This window comes from Phyllostomus discolor, chromosome 6, assembly GCF_004126475.2.
Source record: "Phyllostomus discolor isolate MPI-MPIP mPhyDis1 chromosome 6, mPhyDis1.pri.v3, whole genome shotgun sequence".
In the NCBI taxonomy this organism is placed as follows: Eukaryota; Metazoa; Chordata; class Mammalia; order Chiroptera; family Phyllostomidae; genus Phyllostomus; species Phyllostomus discolor.
Window position 1 is genome coordinate 153,709,444 of NC_040908.2, and position 27,962 is coordinate 153,737,405.

The window sequence follows — 27,962 nt, forward strand, 5'->3', positions numbered from 1 at the left end:
AATGTTGCCTTAAGCTTGAACGTCAGTCCGAGGAAAATATTTGGATGATTCAAAGGCTGCAGCTGTGGACAACTGGTGACTTCACGACATGCTTCATCATGACAATGCACCAGCTCATGCATCACGTCTCATGCAGAGTTTTTTGGTGACACATCAAGTCACCCAGGTGAGTCAGCCTTCCTATAGCCCAGATTTGGTGCCCTGCAACTTCTGGCTTTTCCCAAAACTAAAATCACCTTTGAGAGAGAACAGATTTTAGACTGTCAGTGAGATTCAGCAAAATATGACAGGGGCAGATGATGGCAACTGGGAGAACTACACGAAGTCCCAAGGTGCCTACTTTGAAGGGGGCTGAGGCATGTTGTCCCATGTACAATGTTTCTTATATCTTGGATCTTCTTTTTCCATCTTTTTCCACAGTGCGTGGATGGATACTTTCTGGACATACCTTGTACTTTAGTGCTTTTTCTTTCCTCTCTCCCTAACCCTTCCCCGTTCCCAACTCCCCACCCCCAGCCCCCCAGGCTCTCTTTCTTCCCTTTTGTCCTTCCTTCCCCTTTGTTACAACAGCAGTCGCTCTTCCCTTTTCTCACTTACAACACCATAAAGCAGGAACTGCTCTGGTTCACACACAGGGTGGAGAACTCAGAGCCTGTCCATTGAGTTTCCTCTTTTCCTCAAAGTAGGCCCTAAGGTTCTTCCTTCCTGAGAAAACTTTTTAATGCAAAAGCACGGTGCTCCAGGGTCTGGGCTTGGGGACACTTAGGCATTGCCCTTGAATGAGTAGGTAACTCTTTCTGAACCAATTAGAGCCTAGGATTAAGGCACGGAGGTGGCGTGAAACAGAGGCCAGCCTGAGATCAGGCCTGGCCTGAGGGTCAGGTGGAGTCTACTCTGCTGCAGTTCAGGGTCTCTCTCTCCCCTCCTCTGCAGGTTCAGGCTGGCCTGGTGAGGCCAAAACCAAGACCCGGACTATGAGTCTCCGATCAGATACCCTCCACAAGCCCTGTGGCCAAATGAGGGACCAGGGACTCAGAATCCAGAGCCCCGACACCCAGCTGATGGGGCTGATCCTGCGCTTGCAGCAGACCATAGAGGGCTACATCATGCAGCTGGAGACCAGGCACCTGCAGCAGGACCTGGTGCCGGAGGAGGAGAGTCACAGGGAGGCCACCAGGGAGCAGGAAGCCAGCCTCATCCAACTGATGTGCCAGGTGGTCAGCCTCTTACCATCAGGGGCCATAGGTGGCCTGGAGCTCCTACTGTCCCGCCTTTCCCTGGACTCTGGCGGTGATGTTGGAGGTGCACAGCAGGCCCGGTTGTCCAGGCAGCCTGACCAGCTAGGTAACCAGCTGAGCCATTTGCATTCGCCAGCTATGGCCTGTCCCACCGTGGGATTAACATTTCTGCCTCACACTACTCCAGATTCCAGAACTTCCTGACCTGCTTAAAAGACAAATATGATGAAGACAAGAACAGCCCGATGAGGATGGGCAGGGGGCACACTAGAGAGCCCCAGCACTGGGATTTACTGAGTCCTGCGCCAGGTGCTGTGCTCTCTCGCTTCCTCTTCCCAGGCCCGCAGAGCAGGTGGTATTGTCTCCCTACAGATAAGGGAATGGGAGCAACATAAAGAAAGTTGAAGAGCTGGGAGGGTGCTCCCCTCTCCCCTCTGCTTGCCCTCCCTAAATCCCTGCTCTTACCCACCTGGAGTCTCTGTGGTCACAGGTGTAAGTCAGCCTGCCCTCAGGGAACTCAGTCTAGTGGCCAATGTCATTAACCATTGGAGAAGGAATGTTAATAATGTTTCTAAGAGCACCGGGGGGACGTCAGCCCTGGGTGGTCTGGGAAGATGTCTTGAAGGCCGAATCAGCCCACCTGTGGTGGTGGTGGTGGTGGGAGGGTAGGTCCTCCGGGAGGGGGGGAGTAGCACGTGTGAGAGCTGTAGGTGCGAAGGGCCTGGAGTGGATGGAAGAGGAGGCCCCCATGGCTAGAGTAGAGGCAATGGGCACTGGGACAAGAGGTGTGGATGGGGGTAGGACATTGTGTGGTGGTAGGACGTTGTCCTAAGGGTGACAGGGAGCCACTGGGAGGCTTCCAGCAAGGGAGGCTCACAATAGCTCTCTAGTGAAAGGGTGGGGGACAGCAGAAGTCATATCACCTCTTGTGTTTCTAGCAAAGTGACGTGTGCTTGATGGCCATGTGCTTTTCTTGGGGCCAAAGGAGTCAGGTATCTCCTTGGACACTCAGGGAACGTGCCTCCTCCAATAACATGAAGGGCCCGTAGGTGGAGGTGGAAATAACAGAGATGGGTATGAGGCAGGACCTGTGGTGCTTAAGGGCCCAGGCTCTGGGGTAGGCAGGTAGAGTCTGCCCATCACCAGGGTCACATGCCTAGAAGGTTATTCAACCTTTCTGAGTTTCACTCCCTTTAAAGTAGAGATCGTAATAGAACTTCCTTCTCAGGAATTTTGTAATTGGAGACACCTCACATGGAGCCCTTAGTCTAGTGTCGGGCACATCAAAGAACTCAATGACTAGTAGCTGGTGCACAATATAGCTATTAGTTATCGCTGTGGCTCTAAAGGAGAAAAATTGCAAGCTGAACAATTTTGGGTCTGTGGGAAGTTTTGAAACACTTAAACATGGCATGAGTTGCCTCGTGGGACAGTGAGCTCTCCATCTGAAGTCAGTTGGGGTGAGCATTTTCTGACATGTTGACAGGGGTCCCCCTAGGCTGGGCAAGAGGACTGATCTCAAGTCCCTGCCCTCTCCAGGGCTGCGCTCACCTTGGTGTCAGTGCAAACGAGCCCTGCACTGATCTGGTAATTGAGATGGTAAGCCTAGCTCCGGGCTGTGCTGGCGTCCATATTCCGCCCCCTGGATGGGGTAGATACGGGAGTGGGGCTAGCAGATTGGGGAGGGGAGTGGGGAAACAGCGTCTAGAATAGCACACAGGACCTCCTGGACGTTCGGACTATTCAGGCGTGTTCTCTGGATGGGTGTATTTGAGCGGGCTGACAAGGGAGGCTCTGGCCCAAGTGTACGGTTGGGGAGGTTGTTAAACACTTCGCAGTGAGTTCTCTTTTTGGGTGATCTCTAATAGGAAGGTTGAAGCTTCCATTCATTGAGCATCGTGCCGCATGTGTCCCCCATTGCGCTCTGGCAGGCCCTGTGCTAGGGGGCACACACCCACCTGCACCCTAGCAGGAGGATGAAGACTGTTGGGCTTTCCTGCTCTGCCTGTCCTCACGCTTTATTTGTCAACAGTTGAGTCAGAGTCACATGAACTATATAGATGGCGTCTTTCCGCAGTGTTCTGGCTGGAAAGGACGAGCACCGTAAGTGACCTCCAGATCTCTGGTCCCCTGGTCCACAGGCAGCAGTCCTCACGCAGTGAATGATTCCAAGTGCCAGATTCTTGGTCAGTTACTTCCACTTCTTTGTGTGACAACTTCTAGAAAATGCCTAGAGTTCAACATTGGGAGGTAATTGCTGTTCAATTACAAAGGCCTGAGATCTTGTCCAGATTTACTACTTGTCACCAGGAAAATTGATAGCCTTGGTCAGAAACCCTGTAGCATGTTGGGGTGCTTTGTCCTTTGGAAAAGACTGGAATCTGGACCTGGAAACCTTAGGGTCTCTCCGGGCCTGTCCACAGCCTACAGGAAGAAGTGGCCCAGTTCCTGACCGACTACTGCAGGGCACCCGCCCGCTTGATCCCGAAAACGTGAGTCAGTTTCCCGGCCTCTGTGCCACCCTAGGGGAGGGATGTATTCTTAAGGGACTCTCTGCAGGTACCTTCTCTACCTAGAAGGTACAAGGAGAGCCAGCAGAGACTCTCCGAGCCAGAACAGAGTGAAGGTCAGTGGGTCCCAGTTGAGGGGGCTCCTGGTGCCTGTCCCTACCCAGGGGAGGGAGATGGGGGACCATCTTTTCTAATGTGGGGATTGGTTTTTTGATACTGATTCCTGTGCATCTTCTGCAGGTAGTGGTTCCAAATGGCTGCTTCCATGTCTTCTCTGTGTTGTCCATGGTTCTGTGTGGTCCAGGTGGTACGTCAGTGGGCTCTGCTTTCCTTCAGGGATGCAGCAGCACGTTGGCACTGGGCCCGAGGAAAGAAGAGCATCTTGACTCAAGGCCTTTCTGCTAGTGCTGGGAGTCTCCTACACTGATTAGAACACCTTCCTACTTCTTCTGTAAGAGTGAGGGATTTGGATCCCTACTTCATGAGAAGGGAAACCACAGGACAACCTCAACAAGATACGCCCCAGGAAGGGTGACAATGGTAGCCAATTATTATTAGCTGGGCTTTGGGGCCCAACTCCAATACTAAAGGACCTGCCAAACTGGCTTAAACTATAATAGAATTTCTATCGACACCTCCTCAAAAAAAAAAAGAGCCTAATGAGTTCTAGATCAAAGAAGGCTGAGAGATCTGATCTCAGTGTCTCTATTTACACAAACAAGAGTGTCAGACCTTAATGCGCTTTGATGCCTGGAGGTAGGTTACCAAGATAGCAGTTTCATTCAAACACGCAGGTCTTGGTTGGTTCATCAATGAGGCCAAATGGATGGGAACAAAGGGCCCATGAGATCAGCAGGTGCAGACAAATCACGTGGAGAGAGAGAGCCCTCCCTGTGTGGGGACCTTTGCCTCTGATGTTGGCCCTGGAGCTGACCAGAGTTTGCGAGTACCCAGAGCTCACCCTGCTAGCAGGCGGCTTGATTGTGCCTTAGTTGCTGAGCCATTCACAGCACAGTTCTTCCCTTGTTTGTTTCTTTAGAATGTTCCCAAAAGGACACAAGTATTTTTCTCCAAATGTTGTTTATATGAATGAGTAACCTTTACAAAGCCTGAGCCCTAAAGCTGTAATCCCCCAGTAGGAGGGGTTGCCCGAGTAACAACCATCTCTGCCAAGAGGGCTGCTGCGGGTCTGGGGGTCGGGTGGTGTCTGGCAGGTGCTGACTGAGGGACCCTGGGCTGACAGCTGCGTCTCCCTGGGCTACCAGAGGCCTTTCTGACCTCCAGCCACTCCTATGCTGGCTTCACTTTCACGTCCCACCTGTATTCGAAAGTTGAGCTGGTGTATGCCCACCTGCACAGTGAGGTCAGAAAGGGGCCGTTTCCCCTGCTCAGCCCACCTAGGCAGTGGAACATTGTGGGGGCATTTGAAGGTTTAGGGATGGGGCTTGCTCTCCTCCCATTAAAGAGATGCTGGGGTAGGGTGGAGACATCAGGGCAAAGAGGGCTTGTGGGACTGGTACCCTGGGTGTGAAGGCAAGGGATTGTTCGGGGTTGACAGGAAAGGGGGATCAAAGCCTAGAAGCTTTCCGGTGGGCGGTCCTCAGGCAGTGCCTGTGTTCCAGAGCACAGAGGAGAACTCCGTCCGTTCCAGCTGGCTGCAGACAAGTTGGAGAAGGCCCTGCCTGGGGCTCGGCTTAAGGTGAGGAGGGAGCCCCGGGTCAGGGAGGGCACTGCTGCCCCAGATGCTTCGGTTCTGAGACTCTGCTCCAACCTGCTCACCCACAGCGTGTGGGCTCCCTCTTCAGAAGAGGCTGTGTCCAGGGGCGTGTCCCCCGAGGAACCCTCGCAGTGGCAGTGCCCACAGCTCCTTCCTACTCTGCCCTCTGGGCACTATGGAGGTTGCTTCACGATCCTGCCTGGTTAGGTGACCAACATTGTGTATCCTGACTGATCCTTGGTTGAACTTGAAGTCGAAGTGAAGGATTTGTGTTCACTGGGTTGCATTTGGTTCTTCCAGGGGAGAAAGGTCAAAGGCCCTGGGCTCATCCACCCTCAGATCCTCTGGGAGACCTCTACTCCCAGGACTCACTGAAGGAGCTCCTGGACTTTGCCAGGAGGTAGGAGTTCGCTCTTTGAGACTAGACGACTTCACGGACAAGAAGTCAGAACCAGAAATAACTCACCCTAAATATTCTTACTGCTTACTGTACTCTGCACAGTGGCGTACCACCAGCTGAAATTGCAACGCAGGGAAGTGCACCCCCACCTCACTGCTTCGCCCAGGCTGTGTTGCCCTGTCCTTCTAGACTCATCCCTGTGCAGACGCCAGCGTAACAGCCACAGTGCAGCTGAATCCCTGTTCAGCATCCCTGTTGAGATGGGTTTATGTTTGTATTTGATACCTAATAATAAATTCCATATTCTCTTAAATTCCAGGCTGGTTTATTTCTTCCTCACTCTTCATAATCACCTTTGGGAAGTATTAACATTTTTTTTGGTCCTTTTTAGTTGTCAATTCTAAGGCAGGTTACATGTGAAGAATGCTGTCTGGAGCAGGCAAGAAAGGAAGGGATGGAATGATCCCTAAGTGACAGACATGGTCTAGGCTTGGATGCAGCATCCCGTGGGATACTGACCTTCCACGTGACTGGCCAAATGGCAGAGTGGTAGTATAATTCCAGATGTTCCTGCTTCCGAATACATGCTCTTTCCGGTCTTGCCTTTTCAAAAAGCTTTAAAAATGAATCCAGTGCCCAACCTGGGGTCTTCATTTTTACCTCTAGTGTTCTCAGCTGTCCAAATAGCACCGCCGTGAGTGTCTCTGCCAAGCCCTTGGCTTCGGCCAGAGCCCTGACCCGTGAAGTGGGTGGAGCAAGGACTACCGTCATTTCTCAGGTGATGAGAGAGCTTCCGGCACCAACTGATGCCGCTGGTCAGTCACTGGGGTCTGGGACCATCCTCTCTCTTCTGGGTCTGGGTTGGGTGGCTATTGTTCTCAATGACGAATCTTTTTTTTTTTTCATCATAAAGCATAACAAATCCTGATTCTTCAATGTTTTTTACTTTACACAAGTTCCTTTAGAAATCGACTATGGTTAATAAAAACAGAAAGGAATTCATTGGATGCATGAGGGACCTCATGGGCTCAGAAAACAAGGTAGAGATGGAAACCAGAGATGCTCTTGGAATCTCTGAATATTGGTGATTAGGGGCATAAACATTTTAAATTGTTTGTTATCCTGATGAACTGATCACTTTATTATGAAATGTCTTTAATTTTTGGTAATTCTTTTTGTTTTGAAGTCTACCGTGTCTTTTTTCCTAAGATTTTATTTATTTTATTTTTAGAGATGGGGAAGGGAGGGAGGAAGAGAGGGAGAAAAACATCAATGTGTGGTTGCCTCTTGTACGCCCCCTACTGGGGACCTGGCCCACAACCCAGGCATGTGTCCTGACTGGGAATCAAACTGGTGACCCTGTGGTTCGCAAGCCAGTGCTCAATCCACTGAGCCACACCAGCCAGGGCCCATGTCTTTTTTATTTATTTATTTTTATTTGTGTGCTGGAATACATGAAATGTACCATCTTAGCCATTTTTCAGTGTACAGTTCAGGGGCATTAAATGCATTCACATCGTTGTGCGGCCGTCACCACCATCCATCCCCATGACGCTTTCCATCTTGTAACCCTGAAAATCCATCCCTGTGAAATAATTCTCCATCACCCCCCTTCCCTTGGCCGCTGGCAATGGCCATGCTAGCTGGTCTCCATGGTTTTGACTACTCCAGGTACCTGATGTAGAACCAGACGGTGTTTGTCTTTGTTTGTGACTGGCTTATTTCACTCAGCACAATGTACTACAAGTTCATGCGTATTGTAGCATGTTAGAATGTCCTTCCTCCTTATGGCTGAAGAGTATTACGTTGTATGTGCATACAGCATTTTGCTTGTCCACTCACCTGCTGAAGGGCACTGGAGCTGCTGCCGTGCTTTAACTATTGTGAGTAACGCCGCTGTGAACGTGGTAGGCAGATGTCCCCGAGGCCCTGCTATCAGTTATTTTGGGAATACGCCCAGAAGTGAGGTGGCTGGGTAATACACGGTAATTCTGTTTGTAAATTTTTGGGGAGCCTCCATACTGTTTTCCACAGCGGCTGCACCGTTTACACGCCCACCAGCAGTGCACCAGGATTCCAACTTCTCTATATTCTTGCCAACACTTGTTTTCCGGGCTTCTTTTTGTGATAGTAGCTGTCTCCTCATGATTGTTATTGGTGTAAAATATTTTTTGCCAATTTTACTTTTAACCATTTGACCTTTTTTTAACATGTGTCTCACAAACACCATGTACTTGCACCTTGGTGTTTCATCCAGTCTGATCTTCTCACTGGTCCTTCGTTGTCCAGTTTAAGGTATTGTTAACGTGACTGAATCTAAGGCAACCACCCTCTCTAGCTGTGTCCCATGCTCTTGACTCATTTTTCCTTCCTGCCTGTCTTTTTTCAGATCAGTCAAGCACTATTTAGTACCCATTTTATTGCCTTTTTTTTTTTTTGGCTTTTTTGATTTAAAAAAAATCTGTTTGCTCTCTCTCCTTCTCCCCGTGTATATAATTTCTAATGCCCTCAGTGAGAAGTCCACAGTCCTTATCGGGGTTCGTTTACAAAGACTCATGACCTGACCCCTGCCTTTCTCCCAAACCCGGGGAGTTCCAGAGGTATTGGATTCATACTGTTCATTCATGTTCTACACTGACCCTCACCTTCAATGCCCCAACAAAACGTTCCTTCTGCTCCGGCACCCCACCGCCCAGCCAGCTAACTGGGACTCATCCTTCAGAACTCAGGCATCACTTTGTAAGAGTTTAGGGGGAATGCCTGTGTATAGTCTGTGAGGGTAGGGCTAAATCTCCCTGCTGTATGCTGCCACCCCCTTTTTGTTTTAAAGACTTTATTGATTTATTTCAGAGAGAGGGAAAGAGAGGGAGAGAAACATCAATATGTGGTTGCCTGTCATGTGTCCCCTACTGGGGACCTGGCCTGCAACCCAGGCATGTGCCCTGACTGGGAATCGAACCTATGACCTTTTGGTTTGTGTGATGATGTTCAACCCATTGAGCTACGCTAGTCAGGGCAACAACCCTTTTTAAAAAAATTTTAAATTTTATTTATTTATTTTTAGAGAGGGAAGGGAGGGAGGGAGGGGGGAGAGAGAGAGAGAAACATCAATGTGCGGTTGCTGGGGGCCATGGCCTGCAACCTAGGCATGTGCCCTGACTGGGAATCGAACCTGCGATGCTTTGGTTCGCAGCCGGAGCTCAATCCACTGAGCTACGCCAGCCAGGAACAACCCTTTCTTAAGAGTTACCACATTTGTGTGTCTGCCTTCCCCACCAACTCTGCAGGTCGGCTCCTTGATTTGCTTGTAACTGTGTCCCGTAACTTTGCAGGGATCTGGCACAGAGCAGGCATTCAGTAACACTACTTCTCTGCATTAAATAAAATGCCATGGCTTGGATAGCGAGAACTGGCTTATTTTGCAAAGAAAACACAGAGGACAGGAAAAGTCGTGTGAGCTGTGGGAGGTCACAATGTTAGGTACTGGCAAGGCGGAGGGGAAGACAAAGGGAGTGGTCAGAAAACAGCCAGCCCTCCCAGCCATACTCGTCTGGGAGAACCTGCTGCTGTCCTTTCGTGGGGAAAGGAGATTTCTACTCAACGCTATGAGCATGCCAGGGCCCTGGGTAGTTTCCAACTCCCACCAAAGCCCCAGAATACGTAGGGTCCACGGTAGACTTCAACAAATGCTACAGAGAATGAAAGGGGTTGAAATGACACACTCCTGTGTAAAACTCTCCTAGGGGAAGGGTGTTTTAAGGACGCCCTCACCTTAAATCCGGAAAGGCTTCTCCGTGGGCCACAAGGCATATCGTCTGCCAAGAAACCTCGGTGGCTCCTGTCAGCTCAACACTGAGGTACTAAACCAGGAGGAAGAGGGCGGTGCCCCAAAGAGCCAGCGGGGTGGGGGACCAGGGGCAGGAGGAGGCGAGCCTGCACTCAGGCTACAGAGCGGGGAGATGGCAGCAGATGGCCCCTTCCTAGCCAAGGTCTGGGCTCTGGGTCCCGGCTCTGTTCCCGGTCTCCGCCCTCTCCTCCGGCCTGGGCGGTCAGCGGGATCCGAGAGGGTCCGGGAAGCTACCTTCTCAGATCCCGGGGTACCTCGTACAGCCAGAGGGCTGGGCCGCGAGGGACAAACTGCGTCCTCACCAGCTGGTGAAGCCCTGGCGGCGTGTGCATTTTCCGTGCAACTCCAGTCCAGTGCCCAGGGGCGGGTCCTCCGCGCGTAGAGCGTGGAGGGCGTGTCAGGGCAAAGGAAAACCCCACGCAGACCCCGCCTGCTGAGTAACAGCGTGGCTCCTCCAGCCAGCCGGGTCCGTGTGATCCCCGCTGTGCACACAGGCAGCCCCTCCCCTTGTGACAACTCTTGCCAAAGTCTGTCCTTCCGTCCTGAAGCTCTGTGCGCCGACCACACTTCCCCCGTCCTGGAATCTGGAGCAGTCCCTCGGAGGGTCCGCCGCCTTGCAGAGGCCCTTGCGCTTTTCTGTCCGCCCCGCTGCGGGGTCTGAGGCCCGGTGGTGCGCGGTGGTTGGGCTGGGCTGTGGACTCGCCTAGTCCGCCCGTGGCTCCCCCCACCCCCGCCCCGCCCCGCCCCGCCCCGCCCCCGCCTCCGCCCCCGCCTCCGCCCCCCACCGCAGCGCAGCCCCGGACGCGTTCCTGACCTTGCCAGCCCAGCCCTTCTGCAGGACCCTGCTCCGGAGGGCCCAGGTGAGCGATGGGGAGCCCAGCCAATGGGGGAGGACCCCAGAGAAGACTTCGTGGAGCACAATTTAGCGGGGACCCCTTCTCATTTGCAGTGTCCTCCATTATTTGGTGTGTGGAGCTTGTCCATTAGGACTGGGAAAATCAACGGAAGAGTTACATGACAGTGAACTTTGGCCATCAGCCAGAATTTAAGCGCTTTTGTCTACATTGACTCCTATATTTATATCCTCATGGCTACTATATGAAGTATTGGGCTGGCCAAAAAGTCCATTTAGTTTTTTTCAGTAAAATAAGACACATTTTAAAATGTTCACTGATAACTTTATTGATTTGGATATTTTCAGGATGTTGGCTGTCTCCCGCTCTTGACTTCTGGTGGGTAGAGGCCAGGGGAGCTGCTAAACATCTTCCAGTGCGTAAGACAGCTGCATAGCAAAGAACTATTTGACCAAAATGTCAGTAGTAGAAACTTTACAAACCACTTTTAACACGTTCGATCAGTCACAGCACCTTCTCCATGCACCGCACAAGTCTTTTTTTTGGGGGGGCCTTTCAGTTGCGTTTTTACCTTTCTTGAAATAATAAAGCATAATGTATCAAAACTGTTGCTATCTTCTTCCATCTTTAATATTAATGTGGCTACACAAAAATTCACCAATTTTTTAAAAAGATTTTATTTATTTATTTTTTTTTAGAGAGGGAAGGGAGGGAGATAGAGAGAGAGAGAGGAACATCAATGTGCGGTTGCTGGGGGTCATGGCCTGCAACCCAGGCATGTACCCTGACTGGGAATCGAATCTGCGATACTTTGGTTCACAGCCCTCACTAAATCCACTGAGCTACGCCAGCCAGGGCACAAATTCACCAATTTTAATACGATTTTTTTAAATGCACACTGATATGACAGTTGTCACAATACAATCTAACAAAATTTTTTCAAATGAAGTTAAAGACGACTAGATAAACTACTAGAGCCATTGTAGGGAAAAAAACTGAATGAACTTTTTGGCCAACCAAATAGGTACAGTTAGACCCACTGCACAGACTAGCAAACTGCCTTAGACTGTGGAGGAGCTCCCTTCTGCCCACAGGGTGAGACCACCCGATCCGGGCCCCACATGCGGCACCCCCCGAGAGGGAAGAGGGGGCCCTGGAGCTCTGCTAGGCACCTGTACTTGCTGAGACCCCACTAGCACTCCCTTCAGTCCCCACCCAAGGTCTGCTTCAGACCACCGACATTCCCATCCCACCGATTACCCCTATTTACACAAGCCCCAGCCCGCCTCACTGTTCTCCTTGTTGCTGGCCCTGCGCCTGGGTTGGGCTGTGGCCTCGCACCCCCTGCACCCCTAGACTCCAGGCTCTTTCTGCTTTAAGTCAGAACAGTGTAACCTGGATTTTTTGAAACTGAGGTCAGCAAAGATGGAAAAAGACGAATAGTGACCCCTTAGGCTGCAGCATGAAACCCACAAAAGTAAAATGAACTAAAGCAGCTATGTAGTAAAGTTGTATAAAAGCAAGAGCGGACCCTGGCACCGAACACACCCTTAACGGAGCTGACTTACAGAGACTACACTCGTGGGCCAGGGGTCGGGGACTCAGGGTGCAGTCAGGGCGTAAACGTGAAGGAGAGGCAGGCGGAGAAAGCAGGAGGCCCTGTGACTCCCCGTGCATTTCTGAGGCTCGGTCCTACGGAAAGCCCTTGGCAGGCATTGAGTCCTTCTCTTGTCCTTCTGCAGATGTCCACCCTCCCTGAGAAGGAATCCAGGGTGCCCACCTCCTGTCCGGGCCCAGCCTCCACACACGGCCTGGACAGTAACCGTGGGGATGGTCCGGAGAGAGGGCGCACCAGAAAACCAGACCCGAAGCCCCGGGAGGTCTATGGAGTGGGTGACCCCACTGCCGCGTTCTCCTCTGGTAGCTCCCTCCTGTCCTCGAGAGGAAGAGTCGTGAAATGGTTCTGGGACTCCGCCGAGGAGGGCTACAGGACCTACCACATGGACGAGTATGATGAAGATAAGAACCCCCATGTGAGTGAAGCCCTCCTTCCCACCGGGCCCCAGGGAAGGACTTCGGGGGTGGGGTGGGGGGACACCCCAGCTCAAATGACAGGGCAGCAGCCAGCTTGCTCTTGTCATGTAGGACTGAAGATGCTCTGACCTCCAAAAGTCCCCTGACATAGCACAGGGAGGCCCCAGTTTACTACCTGGGTGAGAACACGGTCCAGCTATAATGAAAGGGCCTTCATGTGTGAGGGAGGAATTGAAGGACCATGGATGCTCTGGTGTGGATTCTGACCCCCAGACCTTTGACCCTCTGCTTCAAAGCTGGGACTGAGCTAAGGTTTGGTCACGACTATTTTACTGATGGGCTGTGTATTCTTGAGCTGACTACTTAACCTCTTTGAACTTCAGTTCATCTGACATGAAAGAATGACCCCTGTGCTATGTAACGTTCCCAGTGAGATGAGAGCAGCTCTGGGAGGTTGTTAGCACAGCGCCCCCTCATGGAGCACTCGGTGATTGATAGCTGCCATTATTATTAATGTTATCTGTCCTGGTTTTTATAAGTCATTATTAATAATTCCTTCAGAGGGCACAGAGCTGTCACAAATAACCCTTTAATAATCTTTATTTGTTGAACATCTACCAGGTGCTGTGCACTATTCTAGATGCCAAGGTTATAGCAGTGAACAAAAATTAAGTTTCTGCCCTCGTGGAATTTATTATAGTGGAGGCAGTAAATATATATGTGTGTGTATATACATGTATGTGTGTGTACACACACACATATATGCAGTGGTGTATATGTATATACAGTGATAAATGCTGTAGAGAAAACTAAAACTGGGTAAGGAGAATAAAGAAGGTTGAGGTGGGCTGGGAATGTTGCTATTTTAGGTGAGATGGCCCCGAAAGACCACTTTAATAAGGTAACATTTGAGCGGAGGCCTGAACAAAGTAAGGGTTTGTGTTAGTTGTCTGTTGCTGTCTAACAAATGTCTTCAGATCTCAGCGGCTTGAAACAGACACTTCCCAGTTCCTGGGGTTCGGGAACCGGGTGATTGCCTCGGGCTGCAGGTCTTCTGTGGAGCTGGAGTGGAGCTGGGACTTCAGTCCCATCTCGGCGGGGCTGAGGGGGGAGGATCCGCATTCAAACTCACTTATGAGGTTGTTGGCAGGACTGAGTCCCTCGCCCAATGAGCTTCTCCGAGGAGCTGGCGCATGACACGCCCCAGACGGAAAACCAGGCTCTGTAACCGAGTCTTGGCAGTGACATCCGTCCTTTCTGCACGTTCAGTTCATTAGAAGCAGGTCTCTAGGTCCAGCCCACACTCGCGGAGAAGGGAATATACACAGAGGTGTGGCTGCCGGGAGGTGGGGATCCCTGGGGGCCATCTCGAAGGCCGCCTGTCCTGGGAGCGGACATCCCAGGGAACAGTCAGTGCAGAGCCCCGGGGTGGAACCGTGCTGGCAGAGTTCAAGGGAAAGCCAGGGGAGTTGCTGGCCGGAGGCCGGCGTGAGGTCAGAAGGGTACTAGGGGCAGGGTAGTAACAGATCCTGTAGGGCCTCATAGGACACGGTGAGGATTCTGATTTCAGACAAAGTGGGATGGAAAGTGTTCGAGGGAAGAGCAATCTGCTCTGACTTCCGTTTTTACGAAGATGACTTGGACTTGAACCTGGACTGCTGTGTGGGGTTAGACCCGGGGACCAGGAGGGGCGAAAACACAAGCGGGAAAGCTATTGCAATAATGTAGACAGCAAAGAGGTGATTTCTATTTATCATAATCATAGCTCATTCAAGCTCTATTTTCTTATCTTCCATTTTTCCATATTCCCACCCCCCACCCCAGTAACTCAGAGGTCAGGAGTTACAGTGCGAAAGCCTCTCTGGGCACTCTACAAGGGACAGCTTGGGCTGTGACTTCCCCCTCCCTCTCCTATGAGAATGGTGTCTGACAGGGTGGGGATCAAGGTGTTGTGTGAAGTTCCCTAGGTCTTCTGGGGGCCCTTTCTACCGGCACTGGAATCGTTTTTCTTTTTCTTTTCTTTTCTTTTTTTTTTTTTACTTTTTATTTATTGACTTAGAGAGAGAGAGAGAGAGAGAGAGAGAGAGAGAGAGAGAGACGGAAACATTGATTTGTTGTTCCACTTATTTATGTGTTCATTAGTCAATTCTTGTATTTGCCCTCACCAGGGATCGAACCCACAACCTTGGTGTATGGGGACGACACTCTGATGAACTGAGCTACCTGGCCAAGGCCATCACTGAGCGCTTCTTGATCTACACTCTTGTTTCTCTTCCTACTTTGTATGTTCTTCCATCCTGTCCATGTGTAGAGTCCTGCTGAGCCCCTTGAGGGATATGGTGGTGTCCGGGCATGCGTCGAGCCTCCAGGGGCCTTGCGGTCTGTGAGGGAGACAAAGCATGTCCCACAGTCCCTGTGACGACCTGGGACAGAAACTGACCAGTGCTCTAAAGGGGGACAGATAAAGAGCTTGAGGGTTCAGAAGAAGAAAAGGTCCCATCCAGGTGGTGTTTGGGTAAGGCTTTCTGGGGGAGATGGCATTGCAACAGAGCTTTAGAAATGGGCAGATGGGGCCCGGGTGCTGAGTGGAGGGCACGGCCTGAACCAAGTCGAGGAAGGGCGGCGGGAAGGGTAGGATGGCGGACAGCTCCCGCTCTGCTGCTTCCCCGACCTTTTGTGGGCCGCCCTCCGCCACGCTCACTGTGCCTCTGCTCCTCCCCTCTGCAGGGCGTCATTAACTTGGGCACCAGCGAGAACAAGCTCTGCTTCGACCTTCTGTCCAGGCGGGTAAGTCCTAGGGCACCTCGGGGTGGCGTCTCCAGCTCCGAGGGCCTGTTTCCTCCTGGACTCCCCAGAATGCTTCTCCCACCAGAGCCTGCTGCTTGCCTCAGTGGCCTCGGCCTGGGAGTCAGGAGCCCAGGTTCTAGATCTGCCTCAGGGTCAATTTTCTATGTGGTTTTGGGCGACTTACTCCCCTTACTCTGATCTTGCTTCTTTTTTAAAAAAAAATTATTTATTTTTAGAGAGAGGGGAAGGGAGGGAGAAAAGGAGAGAGAGGAACATCAGCTCGAGAGAGAAGCATCTGTCAGTTGTCTCTTGTACCTGCTCCGACCGGGGCAGCAAGCCTGCAACCCAGGCTTGTGCCCTGACTGCAAATCGAATGGGCGACCCTTGCTTTGTGGGACGATGCTCCACCCACTGTGCCACACCCATCAGCGCAGGATCCTGCTTCTTCATTTCTTCAGGCTCCTCCCCTCACTCAGACCCTCCTCTCAGCTGGGTCCCTGCTCTCAGGGGAAACCCTCGGTGGTGGCTGTGTGGTCAGTGATGAACAACGGGCTCTGGGGCTGGTGGTGCTGAGTTGTCACTTCTGCCAATTCCCTTAGTGTAAACACCCCTACCCCTCCCAGTTTCCAGCTGCCGATGGGACGTTATTGCACGTAGAACTGGGGAAAGAAGTGTGGTGGCATGCACGCACACACACACACACACACACACACACACACGCAGGGAGGGGCAGAAGCAGGCTTGCCATTGTGAGCACACAAAACAACAGTTCATTCTTACGTTATTACTTACTCTTCATTGTATTATTCTTCACACGAACAACGGTAAACCTGCTTTTGCACTGCCCTGTGTCATGTTTTCCTCTCTAGAAACAGAAATAACCTCAAGAGCACAGTTAGTAGTAAAATGCAGTACCAATCGGGAGCCATGTTGTTTGAGTATTTACTACCTTTGTTTTTAATACAATTCACTTACATAATTTATATGTAATTTGTATAATTTAAATTTTGAAATGGCTGTTTTTGAACACAGCTTGCAAAATTCCCAGAAAGTTAATGATCAGATTCCTTGAGCTGGCGCCAGCCATCTCTAGCGAACCGGAGGAAATGTCTGATAAACGCGTCTCCCGAGGCCGAGGAGGGCGAGTTTGGGATTGCAGTGAGAGCGATGCTTAATTCAAAGGGACAAGTGTCCAAAGGGGACAAATTCAAGCCCCAGGGGGAGAGGGGTCTGGTGTAGGGAGTGGGCTTGAAAGGCGTGTTCTCCCTAAAGCCAGCTCCTCCCCACCCAGGGCGGTCAGCACCCTCCAGTAGAGATAAAACGTGAATTACATGTATACTTTTAAAAGAGTCTATTCAGTAAAAAGAAACTGGTGAAATTCATTTCAATAATATACTTTACTTATCTGAATATATTTAAAATGTGACCCTATCAGCATGTCATTGATGTAAAAGTTGTCCATGAGGTGTTTTACACAGCTTTTTCAGATCAAGTCTTTAACATCCAGTATTTCCCAGTTCAGACTACACATACAAGAACCTCCACATTGGGCAGCACAGCTTGGAGGGGTGAAGGAGAAAAGGAAGGGCTAGAGTTACTCTCTATCTTCTGTGGTCCCACTGCCCAAGGACCCTGCCTTTCCTTGCCACCATTTGGGGGATGCTCTGGGAGTCACTACGCCAGTACCTGGTCAGGCTGGGCGTGGGCTAGAAATGGCCGCATTCTCCAAAGCCTGAGCTGGAACTGAGCCTGCAGGGAGGCCGTGGCCTGAGTCCCTCCGGAAGTTGGAGCCAAGACCAAGGCGAAGGCCCCCAGTGCCCAGATCTCTTCTTTCACCACCAGGAGGAGCTGGGTAGTGTCATCTCCCAGCCCGGCCTCTGCAGAGCCACCCTGTAGGGAACCGTTTCGTGAGATGTGGAAATGTAGCTCAGCACCCACGTGGAAAACCAGTGGGGGGTGAGTTGGCACACAGGACCACACCCGTGAAGAAGTTCTCCCCTGGGAAATCAGGCCTGCATTATACCTAGGCTGCTTTGTGACTTGTTCTTGCTAAAACTCTCTCACCCTGAGTCCAGGCAGCAAGCCCTTGCTCCGTATCTTTAAAGTAACTTCTTGAAGCCTGCTAATTCTCCCAAGGACTGAAGTGTAACCAGACCTGTTACTCTTATAGTTCCCTTGCATTTGCAGCATTTTTCCCTTGTTAATCTGTAAAAAGTAATCAATAACATCCCTTCCATTACTATCTGTAAAAAGTAATTACCTAAAGCAAACCTATGTATGAGAACCTTCTTTGTGTGTGCTATTAGAAAGCCAATGAAAGCCTGTCCAGGCAAGGGTCGGTGCGCTCTCCTCTTGAGAAAGGGGCCGTGCTGTCCCTTTTCCTCCATAGGACTCGGAAGTCCATGTGAATTTACCTTGTCTCACCCATAATGCCTCAGACACTGCGAGCTGGTGTCTGTGTCACCACCCCTCTGGTCTTTTCAGGTGGCAGTGTTGAATGAAGAACACTTGACTACAAGTCAAAAATTCTAGGTTTTTTCTCAGCTCTGCCACTCGCTAGCTCTGTGACCTGGACTGAGTCTTTTCACTTCTTTTTAGCCTCAGTTTTCTCACCAGCAAAATGGGCATGAGAAAGTGCTGTCCGCACGCTGCCCTCTTCCAGTGTCTTTGATGGGCAGACCAGGCCCCTGGCCGGAGAGGCCCAGGTGCTGCTGTGTGGATGCAGGCGGCAATGCCGACTGGCCCTCCCTGTGAGGGTGTGCGACCCTCAGCCTGCTCTTCCTTCTCTGTCCCCAGCTGTGTCAGAGCGACATGCTGCACGTGGAGCCGTCTTTGCTTCAGTACCCCGACTGGAGGGGACATCTGTTGTAAGTAGTTGTCATAGGCCGGTGGTCCTCCACTGCAGGGCGGTTTGGCTCCCTGTGGGACACATGGCCATGCAGGCATTTGTGGTTGTCATAACTGGGGAATGGGTGCTGCTGGCATGTAGTGGGCGGAGGTGAGGGGTGTTGCTACACCTCCCACAAGGCCCAGGATAGCCCCGCAACAAAAAGTTATCTGGCCCCAGATGTCCACAGTGGCAGGCTGCCGAGAAAGCCCACCTTGGGCTAAGGGCCTACCTGGTCCTGGAGACCTGGCAGGACACGGTGGGCTCTCCCGGACCACGTGCAGGGCCTGACGCCTCCTGCCAGGCCCCCCAGCTCAGGAGCTCCCAGCCTCGGTTTCTCCAGCTCTGCGGCGTGGGGAGGGCCTTGTACGAGGACTCTTTGACCCCACATTTTCAGTAGCGTTAGAGGAGCCAGAATCTGTTTCAGGGGAGCTGGCCTGGGCTTTGTCCTACTGGTGAGACGGGAGATGGTAAGTAACACTTGGGAGAGTTTGGACTGGCTGAGCACTTGCGAGGGGCCAGGTGCTGTCCTAGGGCGTAGTGACTGAGCGCGACTGGAGTCCAAGAGCGATCCCAAAGCGCATGTTCTCATGGTAATGGGGAGGGTGGGCACTTATGGCAGACCACTGGGCTTGGGTGCGGACTCTGACACTGATTCGCAAGTGACCTTATTCCTTCGAGTCTCAGTTTCTTTGTCTGTAAAATGGGAATAATGATAACAGTTGCATCATAGCGTTGTTATGAAGATTAATGAGTAAAATTCTCCAACTAATAGCTGTATACGGTAAATGCTTAATAAATATTAGCAATCATAACTATGATAATAGTCACTGTTATAATAATAATGCCTATGATTATTATTAGCTAGATTGACCTACAGAGTGTGGCTGATGGTATGCCTGCCGCCTGCTGGTTTGGGGGTTGGCTGTCCTAGAACTCCAGAGGATGACAGTTTCGATGCCCACGGGGAGTGTTGGGAGTCGGTGGGGAGAGGGGGTTGCCTAGGAGTGGAGACAAATGCGGTTCACACTTCCCTGTGGGAAACGTGGGAGGATCATGGCAGCTGCCTGCGGATTCACCGGAGGAGCTTTGGGCTGGACTGTGGGTGGAAGACCCTCCAACAGGCACTGCCTATCCGTCTGTCTTGTCTGCAGCCTCCGGGAGGAAGTGGCTAGGTTCCTGTCTTTCTACTGCAAGAGCCCCGCACCCCTTAAACCAGAGAGTGTGAGTAGCCCCTCCCCTCCTCTCCTTCCTGCTTTCCTGCTCCTCTTCCGCAGCAGCTCTCGGCTGGCCAGGGGTGAGGTGGGGGGGGTCTGCCTTCCACTTTGTTTTGCTTTGCTCCCAAGTGGAATTAGGACACCCCCTCCCTTTGCCCCTCCCGCAGAGTTTCGATATGATTTCTGCCCCACTTGGTCCTGGGGTCCCTTTTTGTCCCCACATTGTTGGGCAAGACTCCGAGTGAGCAGCTCCCTCTTCCTTGCTCAGTTGACCTAGAGCAGGATGCCCACAGTTAAGCCACATGAATGAACTTGGCAATTAGTTGGGAAGGGCCTTTGGGCACCTCCTGTGGCTTTGCTGGGACAGAGCCTGAAGGGCACGCTGCATGGCACCCTGGCTCTCCCTCTGTGCCTCCCAGGGACAGAGGCTGCAGGTTCTCGATCCCTCCTTAAACAGACTTATCTGTGTCCCGTGGCTGTGTCACCCTCAGGTGGTGGTCCTGAACGGCTGTGCCTCTCTCTTCTCTGCTCTGGCCACGGTGCTGTGTGAGGCCGGGGGTAAGTGGACGATGGCCCCCTTAGCACTGGGAGCTGCCCTGTGCCTGCAGCGTCCCAAGCTGCCCACCCTCAAAGGCTGCATCAGGATGCTTTCAGCTGTAATAGACTGCTAATACCTCCAGGGGCTTAAATACGTGGCTTCACAAGACCCCAGGGGTGGGCAGTTCTGGGGGAAGTCAGCGTGATGCCAGGGCTCTGTGCAGTGTCTCTGTGTTGACCTTGGCTTTTCCTCATGCTCACGGATGGCTGTCACATCCTCACACGGCAGAGTGCCTGCTACGAGAGCCACAGTCATACTTAGAACACGCTGACCGTGGTCATGGTCAGGGGTTGTTGGTCGCCAGGAACAGAGGCCCACTCGTGCTAGCACAGTGAGTGATGATAACAGTAGGAACATTTATTGACCACATACGACGTTCCAGGCGCTGGCTAAACGCTCCATGCACAGTTGCCATGGAACCTCCACAACGACCCCTGTGAGGCAGGTTCTGTGTTAGCCATTCGGCAGATGAGATGAAGACACAGAGGGTTAAGTAACTTCCTAAAATCACACACAGAGAGATAGTAACCAGAATCTGAGCTGAAACAGGAAGACTCACCACCAGGATACAATAGGCAGTTAGATCATTTTTCTGCCCATTCTAGAACATTGAGAATGAGATCAGCAGCATACTCTCAATGGGATATGCAATGCAGTCCCCACCCCCTGCCCCCGCCCCCCCTACCCCCGATGCCCCCTTGCTTTTTACAGTGGCCTTTCTCTGGACTTTCCTTGGATCTTGCACCACCCAAAGGTGCTGGCCCAGCTCCCAGTCCACATGGCCCTCCATTCAAGTGCATCTTCCCACTCACAGTGTCTGTGCTCTTAGAGCAAAGTCTTGAGAGGGAGAGAGAGAGAGAGAGCATGATGGATTGCTGGCCAGCGAGCGGATTGGTTCCCTGGGATCGTTTGTCTACATCTGGTCCAATCCCTGTGGCCGGGGAGGGGCACCCGTAGACAAAGGCTGGCCCTTGTAGCTCTGCGTTGGAGTAGAGCTTACGGTCACCTCATGAGGCTCCCATCCATCCACAGCTGGAGTCCCAGTGTGACATCCTCTCCCCACAAAATGGTCTCGGTCTTTTGTTTGAATGCCCCCCAAAAGTGGAGAATCTACTCCTCCTGAAGCAGCATTTTGTGCCTCCGGGCAGTTCTGCACGGGGACAAGATTTCCCATTGGCTGAGCCCAGACCCTCACCCCGCAGCTTCGACTCAGGGGCCTGAGTCTCCTTAGAGTGGCCCCACGTGTTGAGCACCCCCGTGGGATCCTCTGAGCTTCAGTTTGCTCCTTGGTAAAGTTAGGATGACAATAGTACTTGCTTCACAGAGTGACTATGAGGAGCTAATGAGATGAAATGCACATAAATGTTTGGCACAGTTCCCAGTGCATAGCCAGTGGTCAATAAATGTTACCTGCTGATTGTTAGACAAGGGACTAATCTCAGTGGATCCAAGCTCTAGAAAGTGTTTTGGGAGTTGGGGCAGGGAGCGTGCCGCAAGTGTTCCCCAGAGTCACTGAAGGCTTGGAGAGGCGTGGGGCCAGTGGACACGGGGTCCCTGAGCGCCAGCCAGAGGGTGACAGGCCCTGGCCCCCTCCTGCCCCCAGAGGCTTTCCTGATCCCCGCCCCTTACTACGGAGCCATCACGCAGCACGTCTATCTCTATGGCAATGTCCGACTGGTCTATGTCTATCTGGACAGTGAGGTGAGAGTTCCTGCCAGCCAAGGCTTTCCTGCACCCGGATTTGAGGGTGGATGTGGGTGGAACTCCCGGCCGAGGGCTCATGGGTTATGGCTGAAAGGGCAGTGGAGGCTTCTGTTGCCTGTGGCCAGTGCCTGGGTTCCCTGGGGCCCCCAGTCTCCCAGCTCTGGGATCCCTGGGGTGGCCAAGGGCAGCCCCAGGGGACCACACTGAAATGTGGGGTGAGGATGTGGCAGAGCAGACTTCAACATGGAAGTTCTCGGCCCCAATCAGAGGACCCCTGGGGCCCCTCCCTGAAACCTGATAGTGATGAGGGTGTCTCTGATGTGGTGGGGTAGGGATGGGGGGCAGGGAGCAGGTGTGAGCCCACCTGTATTTTTCCAGAGACTGTTCTGAGGAGGCTGGAGATGATGGGTAGGAGAGGCCACAGAACTCAGAGGCTTGGGGTTGGGGGGCAGTCACTGAATTTGCCTGTGGATCTTTTCCTAGGTCTCTGGGCTGGACACTCGCCCCTTCCAGCTCTCAGTGGAGAAGCTGGAGATGGCCCTGCAAGGAGCTAATTCTGAGGTCTGGGGATTGAATCAAATCCGAGGCTGGGAGTGGGGGTTCTGAGCAGGGCATGGACCCCTCTTCCTGTGCCTGGTCTACAGCCTGGTGGGGTTGGCACTCCGTGACAAGGGCAGGGCATAGGCACGGAACCACTGGGGGTCAAGCAGGAGTCCACCCCTGCAGGGTCTTCCCACCAGAGCAAGACTCTGAGACCGAGGTGTACAAATGACCAACTGGGAGCTTGATTACAAACACTGCCCCCTCCCCCCGCCCACTTCGCCTGGTTCTGATTCAGCAGGCCAGGCATGGAGCTTACAAGCCTGCAGCTCAGCAACCTCCCTGGCCATCTGAGGAGGCGGTCCCCTCACTTTGGGGGAATCCAAGGCCTCCTGGAGAAAGGCAGAGAGCAGTAATCCTCCAGGGGTTCCTTTCCACCCACTTTTCAAACATCTGCCAACCTAATTTTTATTTTACTGCGATAATGAAAGCTGTACGTGTCCACTGTGGGAATTTGAAAAGCGCAGCCCACCCCGCATCAGTCTACCAGCACAGCAGGCAGCCCCTGCCGGTGTTCGGGCGCATTTCCCTCTCGGCTTCGCTCTCTGTGTTTGCTCTCTTCCGTAGCTGGCGTGACGCTGCCCAATTCTCCGCCCTTGTCCGCTTCATGCTGGGTGGGGAGCCGTCCCCATCACAGTCCCCGGGGGCCTGCCCCACGACCAGCCCCACCCCATGGGACCCTGTGGCTCTGGCTTTCCAGAGGAGCTGAGGGTCGGCTGCCCCACTGGTGGTTTCAGGGTGTGCAGGTCAGAGGCCTCATCCTCATCAACCCCCAGAACCCTCTGGGTGATATCTACTCCCCAGAAGAGCTGCGAGAGTACCTGGAATTTGCCAAGAGGTGAGGCACCCCACCCTCACCCCATCCTTGGGTGGACTGGGGTTCTGGCGAAGGCTTTGGGGTAGTCCCTTCTACCCTCTTTTCTCTGCCGAGGCTTCCACCTGCTTTGGCGTCTCCTGGCAGTGGGGCGCGCAGTTTGTGGGATGCTAGTTCTTTCTCTCCCGCTCTGTAACAACAGCTCACTGCACAGTCTGGGGCCCAGGCGCCCTGCCTTTAAGCACTTCACGTGCTCTCTCACGTAATCCTTCCAGCGACCCTCTTAGGTACAGATACTGCTATTACTCTCAGTTTACTGAGCCTCAGAGCGAGGGGTTGAGCCGCACTGGGTCTGGGTCTGTTCGTATGTAACTGTTTTGCACTAACTGTGTCCTTCCTCCGTGTGTGTGTGTGGGGGGTGGGGGCCTGAGGGCCCCCACCCCCCACAGGGCTTCGAAAGCCCCATTGTCATCTGCTCTGTGCGTGTGGCTTCCTGTGTGTTTGAAATTTGGTCACCCTGGGCTAGACCCGGTCCCTCTGGATTTCTGACTTACGGCCACCCCACCCTGAGGGATGCATGTGGCCTGTGAACCAAGCTGTCTTCCCTGCCACTGGCCCCAGGCATGAGCTGCACGTGGTGGTGGATGAGGTCTACATGCTGTCCGTGTTTGAAGAGTCGGCCGGTTACCGCAGTGTCCTGAGCCTGGAAAGGTGAGGCTGCCACGTCAGAGCGGACTCCCCCTCTGCCCGCCCCCTGCCCCGGCCTCCATGGCTCAGCCACAGTGCATGGCCGGCCCCAGGGTGTTTCCTCCGCCATCCAGCTGATTCCTTTGTCCTCAGAGCCCCTAATGAGAACAGCGGGGACCAGGACTAGAGGACCAGGCTGGATCAGTGGTTTTCAGATTGTTTTGTGGGGTTTCTGAGGGCCCCCTCCAGGGAAGGGCCTTAGGATTCCTTGAGGGAGGGCTAGGTAGGTGGGAAACTGGCCTTTGTTGTTTCCTTCATCCCCTGAGTAGCTCCAGTTTCATTCATTCATTCATTCACTCACTCACTCATCCATTCATTCATTCAGTCATTCATTCATTCAGCAAATATTTTGGGCTTCCTTGCACGTGCCATGCACTTCCGGTGCTTTGGGCTTTGTCATTACGTTTTGTGTGAGCCAAGTGTTTGTGGCCAAAACACCTGTGGAAGCACCTGAACTGGACCATCTGTAAAGTCTGTAAACCTGACATTCCGACAGCCTAACAGTTCCCGACGTCTGTCCAGACCTTGCAGTCCTGCTAAATCCTTTCTCTCCGCTGGTTCTCCCAGAGCTCAGCCAAGGTCGTGGGGCCCAGGCTGTGCCTCCCCCTCATTTATGGGTTAGAAAAGTGAGACACAGAGAAACCGTGACTCGTCCTCTACTCTGTGGCGGACACGGCGTGAGGTGCTGGCGATGCAACAGTGAACAAGAAAGACATGGGCCCTGTCTATGGAGAACTTTTATTTCCAGCCAGAAAAAAAATTTAGCAGCTAAATACACAGCTAATCCTTTGATTAAGTGCTAACAGGAGAAGGCTGGGAAGCCACGAGAGGATCGGAGTGGGGCGCCCCCTTGGCTTGGTTCAGGGGTCCGTTTGAGGAAGTGGCCCCAGCGCTGTGCCTGAGGTCGGGGGTGGCAGACACTTCAGCTTTGCAGGCCCTGTGGTCTCTCGTTCCGCTCTGCCATCGCAGCACCAAAGCAGCACCGACAGTGCGTACATGAAAGAGCGTGGCCGTGTTCCAGTCAAACTACGTAGTGAAACAGGCAGCAGGCAGACGTGGCCTGCAGGCTGGAGTGCTGACCGCCTGCTCTCAAGGATGCGTGGGAGCTGGTGATTCAGGAGATGAACCCAGGGTTTGACCCAGAATCCCATTCATCCACCCACCTCCTTCTGTGTTCAACCGAATGTGTGGGTGTGCTTCCCGTGGCTGTGTGCTGCCCCGCTCCCCGCTCTGTGCTTGCTCTCTGCAGGCTGCCTGACCCCCAGAGGACCCATGTAATGTGGGCGGCCAGCAAGGTGGGTTCCTGGCTGGCCTTGGGGGTATGAGGGAGGTGGGAAGGCAGGGAGGTGGGCAGAACCGGGTTTTTCTGGGGAGGGCTGGCCACGGCCTAGGGAAAATGTACCTTTCTGTGCCCTTCTCCTGCAGGACTTCGGGATGTCCGGGCTCCGCTTCGGCACGCTCTACACAGAAAACCAGGATGTGGCCACTGCGGTGGCTTCCCTCTGCCGCTACCACGGCCTCAGTGGCTTGGTCCAGTACCAGATGGCACGGCTGCTCCAGGACCACGGTGACTGTCTGGGTCTGGCCACCTGAGGATGGGGGGAGGGCTGTGGTCAGTCTGGGACCAGCCATGATCCCTATCATGGATGCTCTGTGCACGGGAAGAATTTGGTGTGGTGTTTGAGAGTGCCAGCTGTGGGTCCACACCCTGTTCGACCACTTCCTGGCTGCGCAGCGCATTCCTTCCCCTCCTTGAGCCTCAGTTTCCTCATCTGTAAAGCAGGGATTGTCATGGTCACTGCCTTATCGGGTTAGTCAGTGCGATTTGCCATTCAATCAGAAAACTGCCTGGCATGTAATAGGCACTTGGTCAGTGTGAGCTCACTATTATTAGACGTGAGCCCTTAGGAACAGACGCTACTAATGGAAAAATGTCATAATGGAAGTTTCTCTCCACGCGGATCTGTTCTGCTCCCCGGTTGGGATAGTGAGTCTAGGTGGCAAAAGGACCTGTGATCGCCCCCTTTTATCACCCCTCCTGGACATTCTCCACGCACCCCCTCCTTTGTCTCTCCCCAGAATCCTAGGACGTGTGTATTCCTGCATTTTCCTCAGGAAAAAATGAGGACCAGATACTGCATCTCTGCTGTAATAGCTAAACTTTTAAAAATAGTGGCAGCATCAAATGTCAGCGAGGATGCAGACAGCTGGGTGCTCCTACGGTGCAGCCACTGGGGAGGCAGTGGGCCGTTGCTCATAAAGTTAAATACCAAACGGCCCAGCGAGCCTGCCCCTAGGTATTTCCCATATGGTCACACAGAAAAGCTCCATGTGATGGGTGGTAGCTGCGCTCTTCATCGTCCCCCGGACTGGAAACAATTCAGGTGCCCCTACAGATGGGCAGAGAGACACACGATGGTCCATCTCTGTGGGGCCAGGGGTGGGGACAGCATCACTCTGCAATAAAAGCTGCGACGGCTCATGTTGATCTCAAAGGCAGCAGACTGAGTGGAAGAAGCCAGCGTCAAAAGATGACATTACTGTGTGATGCCACTTTTATGACACCCTGGAAAAGTGACAGGGAGGAGCACGCTAGTGCATGTGGGGAAGGGGATGATGGGACCACCCACAGACACACGAGGGCGTGCTTTGGGGCGAGGGAGCTGTTCCGTCTCCTGCCTGTGGTGGTGGTCACTGGAGTCTATGATTTTGTTAAAGTTTATGGAATCGGACACCCCCACAAAAAGTTTTTTAAAAAATGAGGATCAGGGAGGTGAACTTGCCGAAGGCCCGTGCCTTGTTGGGGGCCGTGCTGGATCTGAACTGCAGCTGGAGTGACCGGGAGACGTCACTTTGTGAGTGGGCCAGCCTTCGATTAGGGTCTGCACCCTGAGGGACTCTGTGTCTGTGAAATCTGGCACGGTCAGGGCCGAGTATCCGGATTTAAGGGGCTTGAACCCCCATTCTGAATATTCCCATCTCCCCTAATCAACTGGCTGGGGGAGGAGCTCACCCAGTCTGGGCAGCTGGTGGCCTTCCTCTCTTCAGCATTTTGAACCCACAGGACAGAGTGGAGGCTTGATGGGAGATTTACTTCTGGCTTCTCTCTCACCCAACAGACTGGATCAACCAGGTGTACCTGCCGCAGAACCATGCCCGCCTCAAGGCTGCTCACACCTACGTCGCTGGGGAGCTCCGGGCCCTGGGGATCCCCTTCCTGAACCGGGGGGCAGGCTTCTTCATCTGGGCCGACTTCAGGAAGGTAGCTGGGGGCGGGGAATTGAAGCTTCCCTATAGCAGGTGAGGAGCAGGGACGCATTCTCCGAGTCCTGAGCTCCTTCCATCCTCCCAGTACCTGCCCGAGGCCACCTTTGAGGAGGAAATGAGGCTCTGGCGTCGCTTCTTGGACAACAAGGTGCTGCTGTCCTTCGGCAAGGCCTTCGAGTGCAAAGAGCCGGGGTGGTTCCGCCTGGTCTTCTCCGACAAAGCCCACCGGCTTCACCTGGGTAGGCAGTCTGCCCTCCCGGCCCCTCCTAACCACATCCTCCCTCTGCCGTCCTTCTCTTCCTCCCACTCGTGGCCCCAGCAACCCCACCCACCCACATCAGTGCTGACAGGCCCTCACTTCCCCTTCCCAGGGATGCAGAGGGTTCGGCAGGTGCTTAAGGGCACCTCCCAGGTGGCAGAAGACCCCCCTTCCTGTCAGACCCAGGAGCTCTGGGGCCAGCACAGGTGAGCTGGCTGCTGCCTTGCAGCTGCTACTGCCAACCCGGGGCATTCAAGGATGCAAAGAGTGACCATGGCTGAGCCGTTTGCCAGGAGGATAGCCTGGCCCTTGAAGAAGAACCATTCCCTGCCTCTCTGTGGCAGGGGGAGACTCCTTAAGTTGTGTTTGACCTGGTCCGTCCCCTGCCCCTCTATTAAACAAAACTGGTAGAAACTAGAAGCCTCTCTTGTGAGTCATTTGTTGAACGGAGCAGTCGTGACAGCCCCTCGCCCCCCTGCGGA

At 53.0% G+C, this 27,962-nt stretch overlaps 1 protein-coding gene across 1 annotated transcript; it reads left to right on the plus strand.

The window, feature by feature from the left end:
* Positions 1-700: 700 nt before the first annotated feature.
* ACCS (1-aminocyclopropane-1-carboxylate synthase homolog (inactive)) lies at positions 701-27,900 on the plus strand. The gene is given in 21 exon segments (XM_028516335.2): positions 701-1,368; positions 1,371-1,624; positions 3,662-3,730; positions 3,989-4,055; positions 5,014-5,106; positions 5,805-5,865; positions 10,503-10,572; positions 12,309-12,599; positions 15,328-15,387; positions 18,184-18,254; positions 19,429-19,498; positions 19,983-20,049; positions 21,693-21,790; positions 22,277-22,354; positions 23,131-23,231; positions 23,829-23,918; positions 25,204-25,249; positions 25,380-25,521; positions 27,074-27,216; positions 27,307-27,460; positions 27,593-27,900. Coding segments are annotated over 21 exon segments (2,517 nt in total). The 5' UTR covers positions 701-974; the 3' UTR covers positions 27,691-27,900.
* Positions 27,901-27,962: the final 62 nt, after the last annotated feature.